This window comes from Erythrolamprus reginae, chromosome 8 (genome assembly GCF_031021105.1).
Source record: "Erythrolamprus reginae isolate rEryReg1 chromosome 8, rEryReg1.hap1, whole genome shotgun sequence".
In the NCBI taxonomy this organism is placed as follows: domain Eukaryota; kingdom Metazoa; phylum Chordata; class Lepidosauria; order Squamata; family Dipsadidae; genus Erythrolamprus; species Erythrolamprus reginae.
The window spans coordinates 32525791-32543390 of record NC_091957.1 but is presented as its reverse complement, the minus strand read 5'-3'; the positions used below and the strand labels follow the sequence as shown (position 1 = coordinate 32543390).

Genomic DNA, 17600 nt, shown 5'->3' with positions numbered 1-17600 from the left:
TCTTTCCAGCTATGGAGCCCAAAGTAATTAACCCAGCAATTTCCTCAGAAAGATCCAGGTGGAACATGAAATCCAGTTGCTTCTTTAATTGTCTGCCCAGGGAACATGATTTGAAAAACAAGGATTTTTTTAAAAAAAAATTAACCAAATGCATAACATCTCCTGAAAATTTGAGCAAATATTTCCATAGCTTTACCTGAATGATTTATAAAATTATTTTAAAAAATATATTATAAAAAAATGAATTATAAAAATAAGAAAAATAAATATATATCCATGAGAAAAATAAGAACTACAATTCAGCTCTGAAGCTCATAAATCCCATACCTGAGAGTAAAAAAGTTCCTGCTGTAATTAAATGTTAATAATAATAATAATAATAATAATAATAATAATAATAATAATAATAATCCCTCTCCGCAGACTCGAGGCGGCTATAAGCATATTCAGCGAGTTTCTGCCCAAACAGAAGTGGTAGTAGCAACTCGAGTCTTTTACAATGCCACCCAAATGAAAGCACCAGACCTGGGCCCTTCTTGGACAAAGGCTATTGAGCCCCAAAATCTGTTTTAGGTCATTCCTCCCCAACATAAAAGAACACCACTTTTCAACTCCTGGTTCCTTCCACAGCTGTACAGAGGCTCCAACAACAAACTTCTTGTTAGCTTATATATTTTTACCTTTAATCTTGTAGAACACTTTTGCAGAGCGCTTGGAAAAAAGTAGCCTGCAAAAGGAAGGAGACGAAGAGGAGAGAAAAACAAGATGTGCTCCAACTCACGGAGGCCAAAAAACAAAACCAGGCTATAAACAGAGGCACCAGAGGGGTTGGGGAGGGAAGGGGGGGGTAGATTGCATAAGATCCTCTGCTGAACAGCATGTTCTGTCTCCTCCCGTTGCTTTGACAATAGCAGAGTGATGTTCTTCTGTGTTTAATTTAAAAAAAATAAAATAAAATGCACACGCACACACACACATGAAGAAGAAGTACCAACTCTATTTTGTTTCAGAAATTGAACAATTTTCTTTCCAAAGCAAATGTAGTCAAATGATTAATAATATAACTTGAGCGTAATCATAGGCATCTTTAGAAAATGACAATGTAAAACTCCTCAGCAGCTATTCTAATCATTGCAACCAGCCCCCATCACCCCTGCTCTTTGTCAGTGGCCTAGAATTTAATTTTCAGCCCAACTTTGTCAAGCTGACAATCAAGGGGACAATATGAAGTCTTTGGTGGAACCTCACATTTCTGGTACTCCATGGAGCCCATTTCTCTGCCCAGAGAGATGGGAGGGCAAAGGCCCACATGTGGGGTCTGTTTCTCCCCATGGTCTCTAATTTTTGGAGGAAACAAACTTGTAGATGACCCTCACTCTGTCAAAGACCTCGGAGTACTCATATCCAATGATGTAAGTGCCAGAGCCCACCATAACAACATTGCCAAAAAAGCACTAAGAGTTTTTAATCTAATCTTACATAGCTTCTTCTTTGGCAATGCTAACCAAAGCTTACAAAACATTTTTTAGACCAATTCTGGAATACAGCTCACCTGTCTGGAACCCGCATTGCATATCACATATTAATTACAATCAAGAGTCTAAAAATATTTCACAAGAGAAATCCTTCACAAACTGGACACAAACTGTTTCAACTCCTACCCTCAAAACGTTGCTACAGAGCACTGCTCATCAAGACAACTAGACACAAGAACAGTTTCCCCCCGAACGCCATCACTCTGCTAAACAAATAATTCCCTCAAAACTGTCAAACTATTCACTAAGTTTGCACTACTATTACTACTAGTGTTTCCTCATCATTCCCATCACCCATCTCCTTCCATTTATGGCTATATGACGGTAATTTGTTGCTTGTATCCTTAAGATTTTTATTAATATTGTTTCATTGCTTATTTGTACCCTATGACAATCATTAAGTGTTGCGCCTCATGATTCTTGACAAATGTCTCTTTTTCTTTTATGGACACTGAGAGCATCTGCACCAAAGACAAATTCCTTGTGTGTCCAGTCACACGTGGCCAATAAAGAATTCTATTCCAACGCTTTTCATGACGGGAAGTGACAAAGCAGCTGGCAAACTCTACCTTTGTTTTAGGGTAACTATCCCGCTGTCAGGAAAAGCTCAGGTCTCCGGGAAGGGGGGGATGGGATGGGTGCGGGGGGAGAGACGGGGGTCTTCCGGGCACACACACACCCCTCGTGTTTTTGAGGAAATGTCCCCCCCCCCCTCGGGCGGGGGCTCCGGGCCGGGAGGGGAGGCGGGGCGGCCCTTCTCTCCTTGCGCAATGGCAGCCGGCCCTCTTCCAGCTGACTGTGAGGGGGGAGTTTTTGACTCTCTCCGCCGCTCGCCTGGGAGACTGCGCACCCCTAGGCTGCCCGCCCGAGTCTCCCACGCCTTTGCCACTTGGAAGGCGGAAGGGGAGCGGGGACGGCCCGGCCGACGGTGAGCTGGAGGTGGGCCGGGGGCTCCCTCAGCGGCGCCTCCTCCTCCTCCTTTTGGCGCCCTGTGAGGTGGGCCGGCTGAGTGCAGCGAGAGGCAGGCGAGTAGCGCTCAACAGCGCGGCCTCGTCCTCCTCCTCAGCGGCATCACTCGACGCCCGAGCACCGCCACTTTTCCTTCTCCGCTGGCTCTTGGGAGCCCCGCGCCGGCCATGGAGGGGGACCCCTCAGGCAGAGTGACCCTGAACGTCGGTGGCCTCCGCTACCGCGTCTGCCGCGCCACCCTGGCCGCCTTCCCGGGCACTAAGCTGAGCGGGCTGGCGGAGCCCGGGGCGGCGTCCCGTTTCGCCTTCGACGCCCGCGCCGGCGAGTTCTTCTTCGATCGCAGCGGCCGCGTCTTCGAGCAGGTGTTGCACCTGTGCCGCAGCGGTCACCTGCACGGGCCCGCTGCCTGCCGCGCCGCTCTGCGGGCCGAGCTGGCCTTCTGGGGGCTGGCGGAGGCGCGGCTGCTGCCCGCCTGCTGCTGGGGCAAGCTCTGCCCCGACGACCACCAGGAGGAGGACGAGGACGAGGAGGAAGGCGGCGTGCCCGGCCGTCGAGACGACCTGCACGGCTTGCTGGAACGAGGCCCGCGCCAGGCGGGCGTGCGGTGGGCGCCGTGGGCCTGGGCTCTCCTGGAGGAACCGCGCTCTTCGGCCTGGGCCATGGTGAGCCGACGGGGGGGGGGCTCCTGGCAGAGGTGGGTTGCTAAGGTGTGCTCGCCCCCCTGGCTCGGAGTGCTAGCGGAGTCGAGCGCAATTCTGCTACTGCAGCTGGGCAGGTAGCAGAATCACACCTCTACTGCTGTTCCTAATCCTGCCCATTTCAACCCCCTTTGATTTTGTCCCTCCCATCCTTTTCCTCTTCTGCTCCTTGTTTCAGCCTGTCGGGATTCTCTAATCTCTAATCCCAGCGGCCAATTAGGTCCCACAGAGTTGGCCTTCTCCAGGTCCCATCAACTAAACAATGTCGTCTTGCGGACCCCAGGGGAAGAGCCTTCTCTGTGGTGGCCCCTGCCCTCTGGAATCAACTCCCCCCAGAGAGTAGAAACGCCCCCACCCACCAGGCATGGAGTAATTGAGGTATCCCCTTGCTAATATGATTTATATATGGTATGATTGAGTTGTATGGTTATTTTGATGATATGGGTTTTTAAATATCTTTTAAAGTATTGGATTTGCTACATTGTTTATTATATATTGTGAGCCGCTCCGAGTCTTCGGAGAGAGGCGGCATACAAATCTAATAAATTATTATTATTTATTATTAAGAGGGCTCTTCTGACGATCGGAGGGCAGATGGGTGAACTACTTTAGAAACCTCCCATGGGAGCAAGAGAAATTCGAACTTAGCCTGGAGCCGTTTGCTGGGGTCTGTTTTCAGGATCTCCCAAGAAAAAACAGTTTGACACCATAGAGATCTATCACTGTCATCTAGTCATGAATATTCTTTTTAAGTGATGAGTTATCGATCTTGGAAAAGAACACATTTTACTCTGAATGTTTTCTAGCCCAGCCCTTTAAAATCAAGAGCCCCAACTCCTTCAACTAGGGCTGCAGAGCACCTTCTAATGACCCAGAGATCTATGTTTTGGGTTTTGTCTTCCTTTCGTAGACCTTTCAAGGAGGCAGATAGAAGTGGAAAGCATCCCGATGACAGAATGGTAAATGATGGTGGTTTGGCTTCAGAATTGGAAGCTGGAAATGGAAGCAGTTAGCCTCCTATAGACATCCTCCACTTATTCCTACCACTATTTGATGGGAGGGGGAGACTAATCAGGAAGAACTTAATCACAAAATAAGATAAAGGAGAAGTAACACATACGGGGGAACATACGTACAATTGTATGTAGGTTTAAGGTAAAATAGTAGCCCTTGGCTGACATCTATGGCTCCGTTAGTCCTCTGAGTGATTTACAATCCAGTTGAGAAGGTGATACTCCTGGCAACTGATGTGGGATCTCCCTCTCCTTCCTTGTAGGGCTTTGCGGTCATGTCCCTGCTGTTCAACGTCGCCCTCATCACCATCCTTTGTGCCAAAGGAGTCAAACGTGAAAACTTCTTTGGAGAAGACGGCCACTTCCACTACCCCTCAATAGAGTCGTTGTGTCCACAGATACCTTCTCTCCTCCATTTGGAACTCTTCTTCATTCTCTGCTTCATGTGTGAATTTGCCTTCCGACTCATTTCCTGCCCAGACAAAAAGAAATTCTTCCGAAAGCCCCTGAATGTGGTCGATTTCCTGGTGCTTTTCCCAGTTTGCCTGGACCTCTTTTTCAGCAGACGTGGACACCAGCCTCAAACTCTGCCGTGTTGGCTGAACTTGTTCCGTGTGGTGTATATCATCAAACTCTTGAAGGTCTTCAAGCTGCTGGAGACCCCACTGATGCTGAGAGTCTTCCCCTACATGTTCAAGTCCATCTTGAAGGAGGTTGCCATCCTGATGTGGGTTTTCCTTTTTGAAATCCTTTTCTTTGGCACCGTCATGTTGTTTGCCGAGTTGATCACGAATCCAACAGATGAGATGTTTCATGACATCTTCACGTCCTTCTGGTGGGCTGTGATCACCTTGACCACCGTTGGATATGGTGATATATATCCCATGGGGACATCTTGCAAAGTGATTGCAGCCTTTGCGTTGCTTTGTGGCCTGCTAACCATCATTATCCCCATTCCCATCTTTTTCATAAAATTCAAGCATTATTATACTTCCGCTGTAATTAAGGAGAAGAGGAGGAGAGAGGAGAAGGCAAGGTCACTGGTACCATCCTCAGAAGTCTAATGCAGTGATTGAGGCTTTTATTTGGGGGAGGAAACCCCTTTCCCTCCCAGAATGCCCAGCCCAATTAAATGGGATGGTCCTACACTGCTTCTCTTGCTGACCTTCATCCCTGCTGGTGGGGGGGGGGGGGCTGCTCTAGCCTGTTTTGCATTTGAGATAAGTGTATCGGGGTCTGACACATTTGCAATGTCAGCTTTTTGTCCTTCGGAGAGGCATTCCATAAAGTAGCCTGTAAAGTCATTTTGTGGGTTGAACCTGAAATGACGCCTGCAACAACACTACAAGCCAGGTTTCTTTTTTTTCTTTTTTTTATTGAATAATTATTAAAAGAACAACATATAATACACAAAATATACATATATACAAGCAAGACATGCATACAACTATCCAATAACATATACAACTAAACCAAACAAAACATAAAACACACATAAAAAAGAACATAAATATTATATATTATTTATATATATAAAAATAAATAACAGTGTTACGTATTGTTATCATATTCTTAAACCAGGTTTCTTATGGTTTCCATTTTGATTTGATTTGATTGGATTGGATTTGTATGCCGCCCCTCTCCGTAGACTCGGGGCGGCTAAAAACAGTAGTAAACAGCATATGACAATCCAATATAAACAGTTAAAAACCCCTATTGTAAAACCAAACATACATACAGACATACCATGCATAAAATTGTAAAGGCCTAGTGGGAAAGAGTATCTCAATTCCCCTATGCCTGGCGACAGAGGTGGGTTTTAAGAAGCTTACGAAAGGCAAGGAGGGTGGGAGCAATTTTAATCTCTGGGGGGAGTTGGTTCCAGATGGTCGGGGCCACCACAGAGAAGGCTCTTCCCCTGGGTCCCGCCAAGCGACATTGTTTAGTTGACAGGACCCAGAGAAGACCCACTCTGTGGGACCTAACTGGTCACTGGGATTCGTGCAGCAGAAGGCGGTCCCTGGGATAGTCTGGTCCGGTGCCATGAAGGGCTTTATAGGTCATAACCAACACTTTGAATTGTGAGCAGAAACTGATCGGCAACCAATGCAGACTGCAGAGTGTTGGTGTAACATGGGCATATTTGGGAAAGCCCATGATTGCTCTCGCAGCTGCATTCTGCACGACCTGAAGTTTCCGAACACTTTTCAAAGGTAGCCCCATGTAGAGAGCATTACAGTAGTCGAGCCTCGAGGTGAGGAGGGCATGAGTGACTGTGAGCAGTGACTCCCGGTCCAAATAGGGCCGCAACTGGTGCACCAGGTGAACCTGGGCAAACGCCCCCCTCGCCACAGCCGAAAGATGTTTCTCTAATGTGAGCTGTGGATCGAGGAGGCCGCCCAAGCTGTGGACCCTCTCTGAGGGGGTCAGGAGTTCCCCCCCAGGGTGATGGACGGGCAGATGGAATTGTCCTTGGGAGGCAAAACCCACAGCCACTCCGTCTTATCAGGGTTGAGTTTGAGTCTGTTGACACCCATCCAGGCTCCAACAGCCTCCAGACACCGGCACATCACTTCCACTGCTTTGTTGGCTGGACATGGGGTGGAGATATAAAGCTGGGTATCATCAGTGTACTGATGATACCTCACCCCATGCCCTTGGATGATCTCACCATTTCTATTCTAACAAATCCCTGGCAAACCCTTTATTGTCTCCCAGTCCGGGTTTCCTCCCAGTAGTCTTTATGCCCTTGTGCCATTTTGCCCTTGTGCCAGAGGTCCCCTCGGACAGCTTGGAGCCTAGTCGAGGGCTGGGCTGTTCCACTGTTCCCAAGAAACCAAACAACCACCTCCCTATCACCACCACCCTGTGCGAGAGCCAGAACAGTCCGAAGGTCTCCTTCCCATTACGTTATAATATTGAATTGACTAAATGGAAAAATGTGGCAGAGAAATTTAAAATTTACAATATCAATGGCATACAAAGAAAACCAATGCAAGATGTTTTATAGATGGCATTTCCCCCCCAGCACATCTTGCAAAGATGTAAAAAAAAAATCACCCATATGCAGTAAAGGGCAGCCATTGGCGGCCCTATTGGAACGCTCTGGTGGTGGTGGGGTGCGTGTGTGTGCACCCCCTTTAGCTTCCTGCGTATGCGCATAGTACCCAAAGCATAGTGCTGGAGGCCCAGACCAGAAGTGCCCCAGCCATGGCTCACGGCACCCGTGGTGGCTGCCCCTCTCCGGACTTCGGCCCTGCTTTCCCACACCTCTCTTGTTGCCTGGCCAAGGGCGGCCTGGGCTCCAGCAGTATCTCGCTGGTCTCATCCCTGGACTCCTGTGGCTCCTTAGCAGACGGACTGCTACATCGGCCACCTTGGCACACGGGGGCGGGGCGGCACCAGCAAGTGGGGCAGTGAGCGCGTCTCCTGGCCAAACAGTTCGGAGAGGTGGCCAATGTAGCGGATGACCAGGCACCGCATGCGGAGCTTCTCACGCTGGCAGGTGTTCTGCCACTGCTCGCCACCAGTCATGCCCACCCACATGCCCCGCCCTGGAGGATTTCTTCCCACTGGCTGGCAGCTCCCGGCCAGGACTGACCACCGCTGCTGCCATCCCTTGCAGGACCCAGCCCCACAGCCACCGGCCAGCCCCAGCAGCAGCAGTGGCAGAGGTGCCCCATGCCCACTGGATGAGTACCGTGCTCTCTGGGCCTACATAGCAGGGGGGTGTTGCTGCTGGCTGGGGCGGTGAGATTCAGCTTCTGCACATGCGCAAAAGAATCTCGCATGCATTGCGCGTGCACGGCTGGTGGTGATGGAGATGCGCGCACAGCTCCATTTCCACTGGTGGAACGGTGTTCCACGCTATCCCGCCTCTTGCCCACCCTTGCCTATATGCTAGAAATGCTAGAAAGCAAATGATACATATTATCATCAATGGTGGACATGTGAGGAAGCTAAAAAAAATTGAAATAAGATTAGAAAAATAATAGAAGAAATAACAAAAGAACATATTGATTGGGAACCAGAAATCTTTCTGTTAGGAATTATAACTGAAAATTATTCAAAGGAAATATACTATTTCATATTTCATATTTTAACAGCAGCTGCAGTTGTGTATGCACAAAAATGGAAAATTAACAATATACCAAATGAAATTATAAGGTAAATTTTTTAATTGTGCCAAAATGGATAAAATGATTAAAGAATTGCAAATATGTATTATTTTTAAAATTTAAATGATAAGTATATGAAAGACTTATAGACCGATCTTGAGCTATAACTCAAATAGGAACTGTGTTTTCTATCGATATATGTTTGTGTTATGTAATTCTTTGTGCATATATATAAATGGGGGGGGGAGTCATCCTGCAGGAACCTCAAAGCTGGCCTTTGTGAAGCCATTTGCAGTCTTGACACCTAACTGGGCTCCTCCACCACCCTCGACTTGCTCCCTAGTGGTTCTGCACTGCATTCAAAGCCCATCTCCCCACTTTCCACTCCTGCGGGGAGGCTGGCTCAGGAGGCTAATCTGCACAGGAACCCAAACTAAGGCCAACCAAGCTTAGAGGACTGTGCGGACACTGGTTTCACATAGTGTGTCAAAATATTGTGCCTGCCCCAATTAACTCTACTATGCTTGGAACAGGCAGCAGGAAGTAAATCAGAGCCAAAGAGAAGTTTGTGGTGTCTTGAAATGGAGATTTTTAACCATATGGAGATTTGTAAGCTTCTGTGAACTTTTTGAACTCCTCAGCAACTTCAAGCCACCATCTGCAGCACGGCTTCAGAAGGGTTTCATACTTGTAAGTTGGTCGGGTGTGTCCATACAAAGCTCAGCTTAAATTGGGATCCCAGAAGTACCATTTTAAGACTGCAGAGAAGATGCTCTGGGTGTCTCTCAGGTCTAAGACTAAGCAAGTAGCACCTGTTTTCTTTGTCACATTAGTCTGAAGAATAATTCTGTGAATATTACAGCTCTTTCTTTTTCCTGCACTGCTTCGTGCCTTATTTACTCATATTTGATGGAGAAATGTCAACCTAACAGCCGCGGTGGTGTGGTGGTTAGAGTGCAGTACTGCAAGCTACTTCTGCTGGTCACTGGCTGCGAGCAGTCTGGCAGATCGAATCTCAATAGGCTCAAGATTGACTCAGCCTTCCAAAGTCAGTAAAATGGGGACCCAGATAGCTGGGAGCAATATACTAACTCTCTGTAAACCACTTAAGGCACTGTGAAGCAGTACATAGATCTAAAATGCTAAATGCTAACTTTGTCAAAAAATTTAATCTGTGGGATTTTTCCCTAGCAGCTTCCAAATTGCTTTTTCCCCTGAAAATTTAAGCTATGTAATTTTGTAAAACTCCACTAATTTTAACGTTTTAGTCAGCTTTTCTAATTAGCGGTATTATTTTGAAGACAGTAGCAAATTTATGCATCAATGAAAATATTTCAGAACTCTAACTATGTGGCAATATTTGTTGTTAAACATTCCATAAAATTTTTATCCATTTTTGAAATATTGAAATTCAGCTTCATTTCAATAATGCTTTTGTATTATACATCTATGATGCTAACTTTTAAACAGCTCAATTTTACCTTTTTTAAAATTAAAGTATCTGATTTATATGAAGTTTATAATGTAATAAAAAATAAAATATATTAAACTGAACAATCTGTTTGTTTTAAAATCCCAACTAGTGAAGGAATGGCAATAACAGATTTTAGGAATTAAAAGCAGCTTGTTTGTAAGTAGTGTCCTCTCTTGGCTTGAATTTTTTTAAAAAAAACACTACTTCTTCCCAGCAGAGGGAGCTCTTGGACAACATAAACGTGGTCCAGGATTTATGGTAACTTTAATTACTTTTAAGAGGATTGCTCTAATAATGATGAACATTTTACCACCACTACTTTTCTTATTTGCAACAATGCCTATAAAAGTAGTCAATGAATGGAAACTAAACAAGGGGAGAACCCACAAGGGGAGAAATTTCCTTACAGTGAAAACTATTCATCACTGCAATAACATGCCTCCATAAATTGTGGGTGCTGTGTCACTGGAGGCTTTTAAGAAGAAATTAGACAGCCACTTGTCTGAAATGGTGTAGAGTCTTCTGATTAAGCAGGGGTTCAGATTGGAAAACCTCTAAGGTCCCTTCCAACTCAGTTATTCTGCTAGTATTCTGTTAATGGTGCATCTGCACCATGTATTCTACACTCTGCCTCCTTTATTACTGCCTGCAACAAATGTGGGAACCTCAACAGTGCTTTTTCAAAAAGGCAACTGGACTGGTGGTTTTTTCCCCCCTTGAGGAAGAAGTTGTTTCACTTTTCATCCAAGAAGCTTCATCAGTTCTGATGGTGGATGGATGGAAGGATAAGTACTGTCAGAATAGATGGGGTGGGGAAAATGGAAGGACTGTTTCTTTGCAGTCATCTGCAGTCGTTGGCACTTGCATTTAGGCCACATAGACATTTAGCTGTGCCCTCAAGGATCACATACCAATAGGTGTGGAATCTTGGCATTGCTGAAATGGCTGTGTTGTAGACAAGAGATAGGTGGGGTCTTAGTCCTCTCCCTCTATGGCAGTTGAGTTCTAAACAGATGCATTCTTTGGCCACTCTTTCAAACCAGCAGTCCTCTCTATCCAAACTGTGAACTTTGTTGTTTTCAAGTGGTCTTTGTCCTTCAAATGCAGATGGACTGCTGAATCTTGTCGCAATGGGTTGATGAGACAACAGTAAGTCAGCTATGACCTGTATGACTGAGAATCTCCTATGCTGGCATTGATGGCTGCCAGGGATTAAATGAGGTGGCGGTAAATTTGCCAAGGCTCAGTCCTGGCTATTCAGGACTGAGGGCTGAAGGCAGGTCATTTCTGAGTTAGTTTCATCCCGAGGATGGTCCCCTTTGTTACCTGGGTACAGCTCTTCAGTATGTTCTCACCACTTGTTCTCGATTCCCCTTGCACTTTTTCTCTGGCTTCTTGTGTGGTATCTTTTCTGCAATTCCAATAATGATTAAATTTCCAACCACAGTTCATCACTTGTGCTGTTTGAACCATATATTCATGTTTTCTTGGCAAAAATTATACCAAATGTTCACCTGCATCACTCTTTTCACTTAGTCCAGACGACGTCCGTCTCCTCCTCTTTGCTAACTTTTGTACTGGTTACCCAGGATATAAACAATGTTTTTTTGGTTTCAGTCTTTTGGCTAAACCAAAGTGCTATTGCTAACATGTTGCAAGCCGCCCTGAGTCTAAGGAGAAGGGCGGCATAAAAATCGAACGAACGAATGAATGCCTTCCATTTCAGGGTGGGTTCCTTGGGGCATAGACTTAGACAACCGTGATGTTGAGGGGCTGGGCATGAATTCTGGTGTCATACTTCGGTCACTGGCAGTTGAGAAACTTTCCCCTGCTCTAGGAGGTTTATTGTTTACCATAAATGCCACTCCATTTGTTTTCCTGATATCCTCTCCTGAATAGGCAGCGAAGTCACCAGACTGGAAAAAGCCAATGTCTAATCATTGTAGTTCACCGACTCCAAGGAGATCAGTTTCTAACCTGATCATCTCACATTTGACAGTACCCCGACGTCCCATGTGGCCATCTCTGTGCAGCATAGTAGACCTTTGTTTCTGCCACTGATTTCCTCAGCCACTAGGATTCCTTCTGCCCTGTTGTTGGGCACCCTATCCGATGTGTTCAAGACACTTTCCACAGAATTTTCTTTTTTCCAGAGTAGTTCTCCAGATCTTTCTCCAACTCACTTTTCAACAATTGCTCAGGGACAGCAACTGCTGTGGTTCTTGTTAACCTGGGCATTTATGGGATTGGGGTTTTTTTGTTCTCTCATCCCGATCAATGGGTTTGTCTTAGCATGGCTCTTCAGTTGAGAACTGTCTGGCATGCTTTCTGATGGAATTACCCTCCGGCACAGATCTCACCCTCAAAGAACACACTAGCCACTCCCCCCCCCTCCACATTCAGGAATTATTTTTCGTACTTTTAAAAATAATTTTCTTGTTTTAGGATGTACACTTTCCAGGGCCACTTCATCAATAAATCGCATCAATAAATAAAATGACCAAGCAATTAAAGCCCCATACTTGTTAGACCGATGCAGGTCAAAATAGGCAGGATTTACAGCAGTGGGAGCTGCCATAAGGACTCCTTTGGGGGGAGTCTCTTTGCCCCCCCCCCGAAGATCTGGGCCTAGAAAAACGGGACTGTTGGGGGACAGAGGGGCGCCAGGCGAGCTACCTGTCAAGGGAGCGGCTGGCCCTGAGGCGGCATTCCGTAGCCCTACGGAGGCGGAGAACCTTTTCCGGGGCCGCTCCGCGGCTGCTCCCTTCTCCCAGGTGGGAGAACTCGAATGCCGCCTCACGCTCAACCCCCAACTGAGGGCGGCGGCCGCCGACCCAGACGCTGCCGGGAGTCCTTCGCGCCCTCCCTGCCTTGCTTCTCCAGCCCTCATCTCCTCAGCCAAGGCTGCCCCCGCTTCAGCTGCTTTCAGTCCCGGCCATATAAGGCCGGCAATCGGCCCCTCGAGGAGGAGGAGTCCCCACGACGGCCATGATGTCACTGCGCAGTTTGGGCTACAATAGCAGGAAATCCTGACGTGTTTGCCCCGACAGGCCGGCCTGAGCTCCTCAGCCCGCCCGTTCGCTTCCTCCGACTCAGCGCTCCGCCGGGGGTGGGGGAAGGGGAACCAAGGGAATCCCTCCCCCCTGTTTTGCATCCCTCCCTTCTCATGCCAAAAGCGCTTTTTGGGGCTTCTCGGAGAAAAAGCCCTTTGGGATAGGCAAAATCGTCTATAACTTCAACTCCCAGAATTCCTGAGCCAATCATGGTAGCTCAGGAATTCTGGGAGTTGAAGTCCACTCCTCATAGAAGAGCCAACTTGGCCTACTACCCCTGCGGCCTGAGGCAACCGGCGGATTGAGAGGCCCCACTAGCCCCATCGCCCAGCTAAGCTCTACCACACATGTGCGTGTGCCCTCTGCCAGCCATTTTCGGGTATCTTGCGCATATGCGGAGGGTGGGGTGCATGCGAGAGACATACGTGCATGCACAGGGGTGGGAGAGTCACGTGTATATACGAAGTGGGGGGACAGGGAGAGTGCAGGGGTGGTGGCCCCTCCCCCTGGCCTGTTTTTGGCCCCAGGAGGCTGCAGGGAGGCATACTAGGCCCAAAACGGAATGGAGTGGGGGGTCATGTGCATGCATGGGAAGCAGGGGGTCATGTGCCCATGCATGCACGTAGGGGTGAGGGAAACGCAGAGCTGTGTCATGCATGCGTGGTGGGGCACGAGGGTGTCGCACGCACATTGCATTGCTTTTAGCACATTACAAAAAAGTTTAGCCATCACTGCAATAGAACAAAGTGAAACTAGAAAAAAAAGGAAAGAGACAATGTGAGATGAAGACAATGATATGAGACTATGTAAACATATGAAATATTGTATATTAACAAATAATAACGTATGGAATTGGATATAGATCTGTGTTAAAATAACATGTTTAAAGAAAAAAAACTGATTTTTAAAAAAAGAACAAAGTGAAACGAGAGTCTTTGATTTTAAGAGAGCTGATTTCAATCAATTTAAGTGATTGAAAAGGATTCCATGCATGAAAATCCTCAAGGGGAAAACAACACAAGTAGCTTGGGAAACTTTGAAATGTGAGATTATAAAAATCCAGTATAGCACAAATTCCAATAAAGAAGAAAAATAAGAGATCTTAAAAAAATCAGCATGGCTGCACAAAGAACTCTTCGATAAAGAGAAAAACAAAAAGGACAATTATAAAAATGGAAAGAGTGGTACAGAATCTAAGGTGGAATATTATCAAATACCATGTGCACAGGAGCTGAAACATGGCAAAGTCTCACGTGCCCTCTGATATGGTTCTGTGTGACACCTGTGGCACACATGCCATAGGTTCACCACCACAGCCCTATACCATTTCGGACAAATGGCAGTCCAATCTCCCCTTGAAGGTCTCAAGTGTTGGAGCACTCACAGCCTCTGCAGGCGTTCCACTGGTTGATAGCTCTCACCGTCAGAAAATTCCTCATTTCCAGGTTGAATCTCTTTGGTCAGCTTCCATTTGTTATTCCTTGTCTGGCCTTCTGGTGCCTTGGGAAACAGCCTGACCACTCCTTTCTGTGGCAGCCTCTCGTATTGAAACATTGTCATCATGTCTCCGCTGGTCCTTCTCTTTGCTAGACTAGCCATGCCAAGTTCCTGCAACCTCTCTTCGTATGTTTTAGTTTCCAGTCCCCTAATCATCCTAGTTTCTCTCCTCTGCACTTTTTCTAGAGTCTCAATATCATTTTTGTAGCTTGGTGACCAAAACTGGATGCAGTACTCAAGGTGTGGTCTAACTAAGGCTTTATAGCAGTTATGGCGAACCTATGGCACATGGAGCCATATTTGCTGGCACGCGAGCTGTTGCCCTAATTTAGTTCCAATGTGCATGTGTGTGTGCCGGCCAGCTGATTTTTGGCTCACAAAGAGGCTTTGAGAGGGTGTTTTTGGTTTCCAGAGAGCCTCCAGAGGGATGCGGAAGGGCGTTTTTACTCTCCCCCAGCTCCAGGGAAGCCTTTGGAGGCTGGGGAGGGCAAAACATTAGCCTACTGGGCTCACTGGAAGTTAGGAAACGCCACTTCCAGCCTTCAGAGGGCCTCTGGGAGCCGTGTTTTTGCCCTCAGGCATTGAATTATGGGTGTGGGCACTCATGCATGTGCAATAGCGCACATCCACATTCTTTCGGAACCTGGGGAAAAAAAGTTTCACCATCACTGCTTTATAGAGTCCTAGTCCTCCCTAGTTCTAGATTGTATCCCTCTGTTAATGCAATTTAGGATTGTATTGGCTCTCCGAGTTTTCAGAGAAGGGCGGCATACAAGTCTAATAAATTATTATAAATTATTATTTTTTGGCTGCCGCTGCACATTGCTGGTTCATATTTAGCTAGTTGTCCACCAAGAGTCCAAGATCCCTCTCGCAGACGCTGCTATTGAGGGTGGTTTCACCCAGTTTATATGTATGTCTTTGGTTTTTCTTACCTAGATGTAGGATTTTAGTTTTCTCTGCATTGAATTTAATTTTATTTGTTTGGGGGCAGTGTACATCTTCTAATACAGCTTCCGGCTGGAGCAATCAAATCCCAATATTTGCTATTGGCAGCCGATAGATAAAATCTCTCTCCAGACTCCTGGCAAACATCTGGGTGTTTTGTTTGTTTGTTTTATCTACCACAAGTCAAGAGAATGGCCCTTTACTACTGACTGTGGTCTAATCTTGAGCAAATAAATACAGAGCTGGAGCCAAGGCGAGTCAACAAACAAAGGATAATAGGCTCCCTCAGCTCTGTTGATCTACTGCAACTGCAGCCAAATCAGAATAAAAAGGAAAAATTGAAAAGCACACACAGACACCTAACATTAAGCTGACCTGTTTCTACAAGGAGGAGATGTTGTGATCACTGTGGCCAAAGGAGAGTGACTACAGACAGTTCTCCAGATTGCAATTCTGAATGAGTTATCTCCTCTAGGGAAACAAAGGCTGCCTGGCCAAGCATTTCAGTCTTTAGCAGGAGGTGCTCAGGTGTGTTCATGGGGGAGGCAAGATGGCAGCCACAACCATACAGCTTTTAACCAAGGTCATCATCTTGACCATTTTGACTCTTCCAGGACTCACCCAAACTTGCAGCAGGGCTGTCCAGAGCATGGTGGCTACAACCAACATCCTCACACAACATCCTCATGCAATCCTAGGTTTAGAAAGCTTAGAACTACATCGCTTTAAACACGATCTACACATAGCCCATAAAATCATCTGCTACAATGTCCTTCCTGTCAACGACTACTTCAGCTTCAAACACAACAACACACGAGCACACAACAGATACAAACTTAAAGTAAACCGCTCTAAACTCAACTGCGGGAAATAAGACTTTAGTAACCGAGTAGTTAATGCATGGAACTCACTACCAGACTCTAGTATCGTCACCTAACACCCAAGACTTTACCCTTAGACTCTCCACTGTTGACCTCTCCCGATTCCTAAGAGGTCAGTAAGGGGTGTGCATAAGTGCACCAGAGTGCCTTCCGTCCCCCATCCTAATGTTTCTCTCTTACTAGTATCATGAATATAAACATTGCTATATCTTTGTAGACTACCAATACGTACTTGACAAAACAAACAAACAAACCAATAAAATAAAAGCCAGTGACCTCACTAGCAGGACCAGGTCTGGAGTTCTTTTTAACACACCATGCCAGCCCTTATTTTCCAGCCCATGTCTCCAACATCTCAGTCGGTCTGCATGCATCCTTCAATCTGTGGCAGGAACTGGATAGAGGGCAGATGGTACCACTAAACCAAGCAGAGGGGGGCTGGGATTCTCCCCGACTGGTCTGCAGCTGGCCCAGTGGGGAATCTGTATCCCAGCAACTTTTCCTTCACTTTGCACTCACCAGCTGCAGATCACAGTCAATTTCACCCGCCCCTTCGGTCACTCGAAAAAGGATGGGAGTAGATCTGGCAGGCAAGTGCCTGGAGGGCACCATGCCAAGAAAACATCTTGAGATTTTTGTCATGTGCAGGTTGACGGATCAGAAGACCAGTGTGTGGGGGGAGTCCTTCCGGCCAGGAACTTAATTTCCGTTGTCTTTTTAGTAGCAGCGGCTACGTTTTAACTCAACAACTTCCTGTTCACATGATTTGCCTTCAGCATCAACACCATTTCTTCTCTCTTGTCTTATTTATTTTATTTATTTATTGGTCAAACGTGGATGGAATAGAATAGAATTTTATTGGCCAAGTGTGATTGGACACACAAGGAGGTTGTCTTGGTGCATATGCTCTCAGCGTACATAAAAGAAAAAGATACATTTGTCAAGCATCATGTGGTACAAAAAGATTGTCATAGGGGTCAAATAAACAATGAAGAAACAATTCAATATTAATAAAAATCTTAGGAGACAAGCAGCAAGTTACAGTCATACTGTCCTAAGTGAGAGGAAAAGGATGATAGGAATGATGAGAAAAACTAGTAGAAATAGAAGTGCAGATTTAATAAAAAGTCTGACAGTGTTGAGGGAATTATTTGTTTAGTAGAGTGATAGTGTTTGGGGAAAACCTGTTCTTGTGTCTAGTTGTCTTGGTGTGCAGTGCTCTGTAGTGATGTTTTGAGGGTAGGAGTTGAAACAGTTTGTGTCCAGGATACGATTTTCCCTGCCCTCTTTTTGACTCCTGCAGTATACAGGTCCTCAATGGAAGGCAGGTTGGCAGCAATTGTTTTTTCTGCAGTTCCGATTATCTTCTGAAGTCTGTGTCAGTCCTGTTGGGTTGCAGAACCAAACCAGACAG

The 17600-nt window shown here is 46.3% G+C and overlaps 2 protein-coding genes across 3 annotated transcripts in view; one reads left to right on the top strand and one right to left on the bottom strand.

Annotated features, from left to right (window-relative positions):
• LOC139171389 (voltage-gated potassium channel KCNC1-like) overlaps positions 1–2125 on the bottom strand; it is a 12497-nt gene extending 10372 nt beyond the window's left edge. The window contains exon 1 of one of the 2 annotated variants that reach the window (XM_070759599.1): positions 2105–2125. The gene's annotated coding sequence lies outside the window, so the exon portion shown is untranslated. Of the gene's footprint in view, positions 1–680; positions 800–2104 lie in introns of those variants that run through there. The other variant, XM_070759598.1, reaches the window with a different exon arrangement.
• A 296-nt stretch (positions 2126–2421) lies between these two features.
• On the top strand, positions 2422–9887 carry LOC139171388 (voltage-gated potassium channel KCNC1-like). Its single transcript, XM_070759596.1, has 2 exons — positions 2422–3166; positions 4479–9887. The coding sequence occupies exons 1-2, from the start codon at positions 2672–2674 to the stop codon at positions 5277–5279; spliced, it is 1296 nt and encodes a 431-aa protein (XP_070615697.1). The 5' UTR covers positions 2422–2671; the 3' UTR covers positions 5280–9887.
• Positions 9888–17600: the final 7713 nt, after the last annotated feature.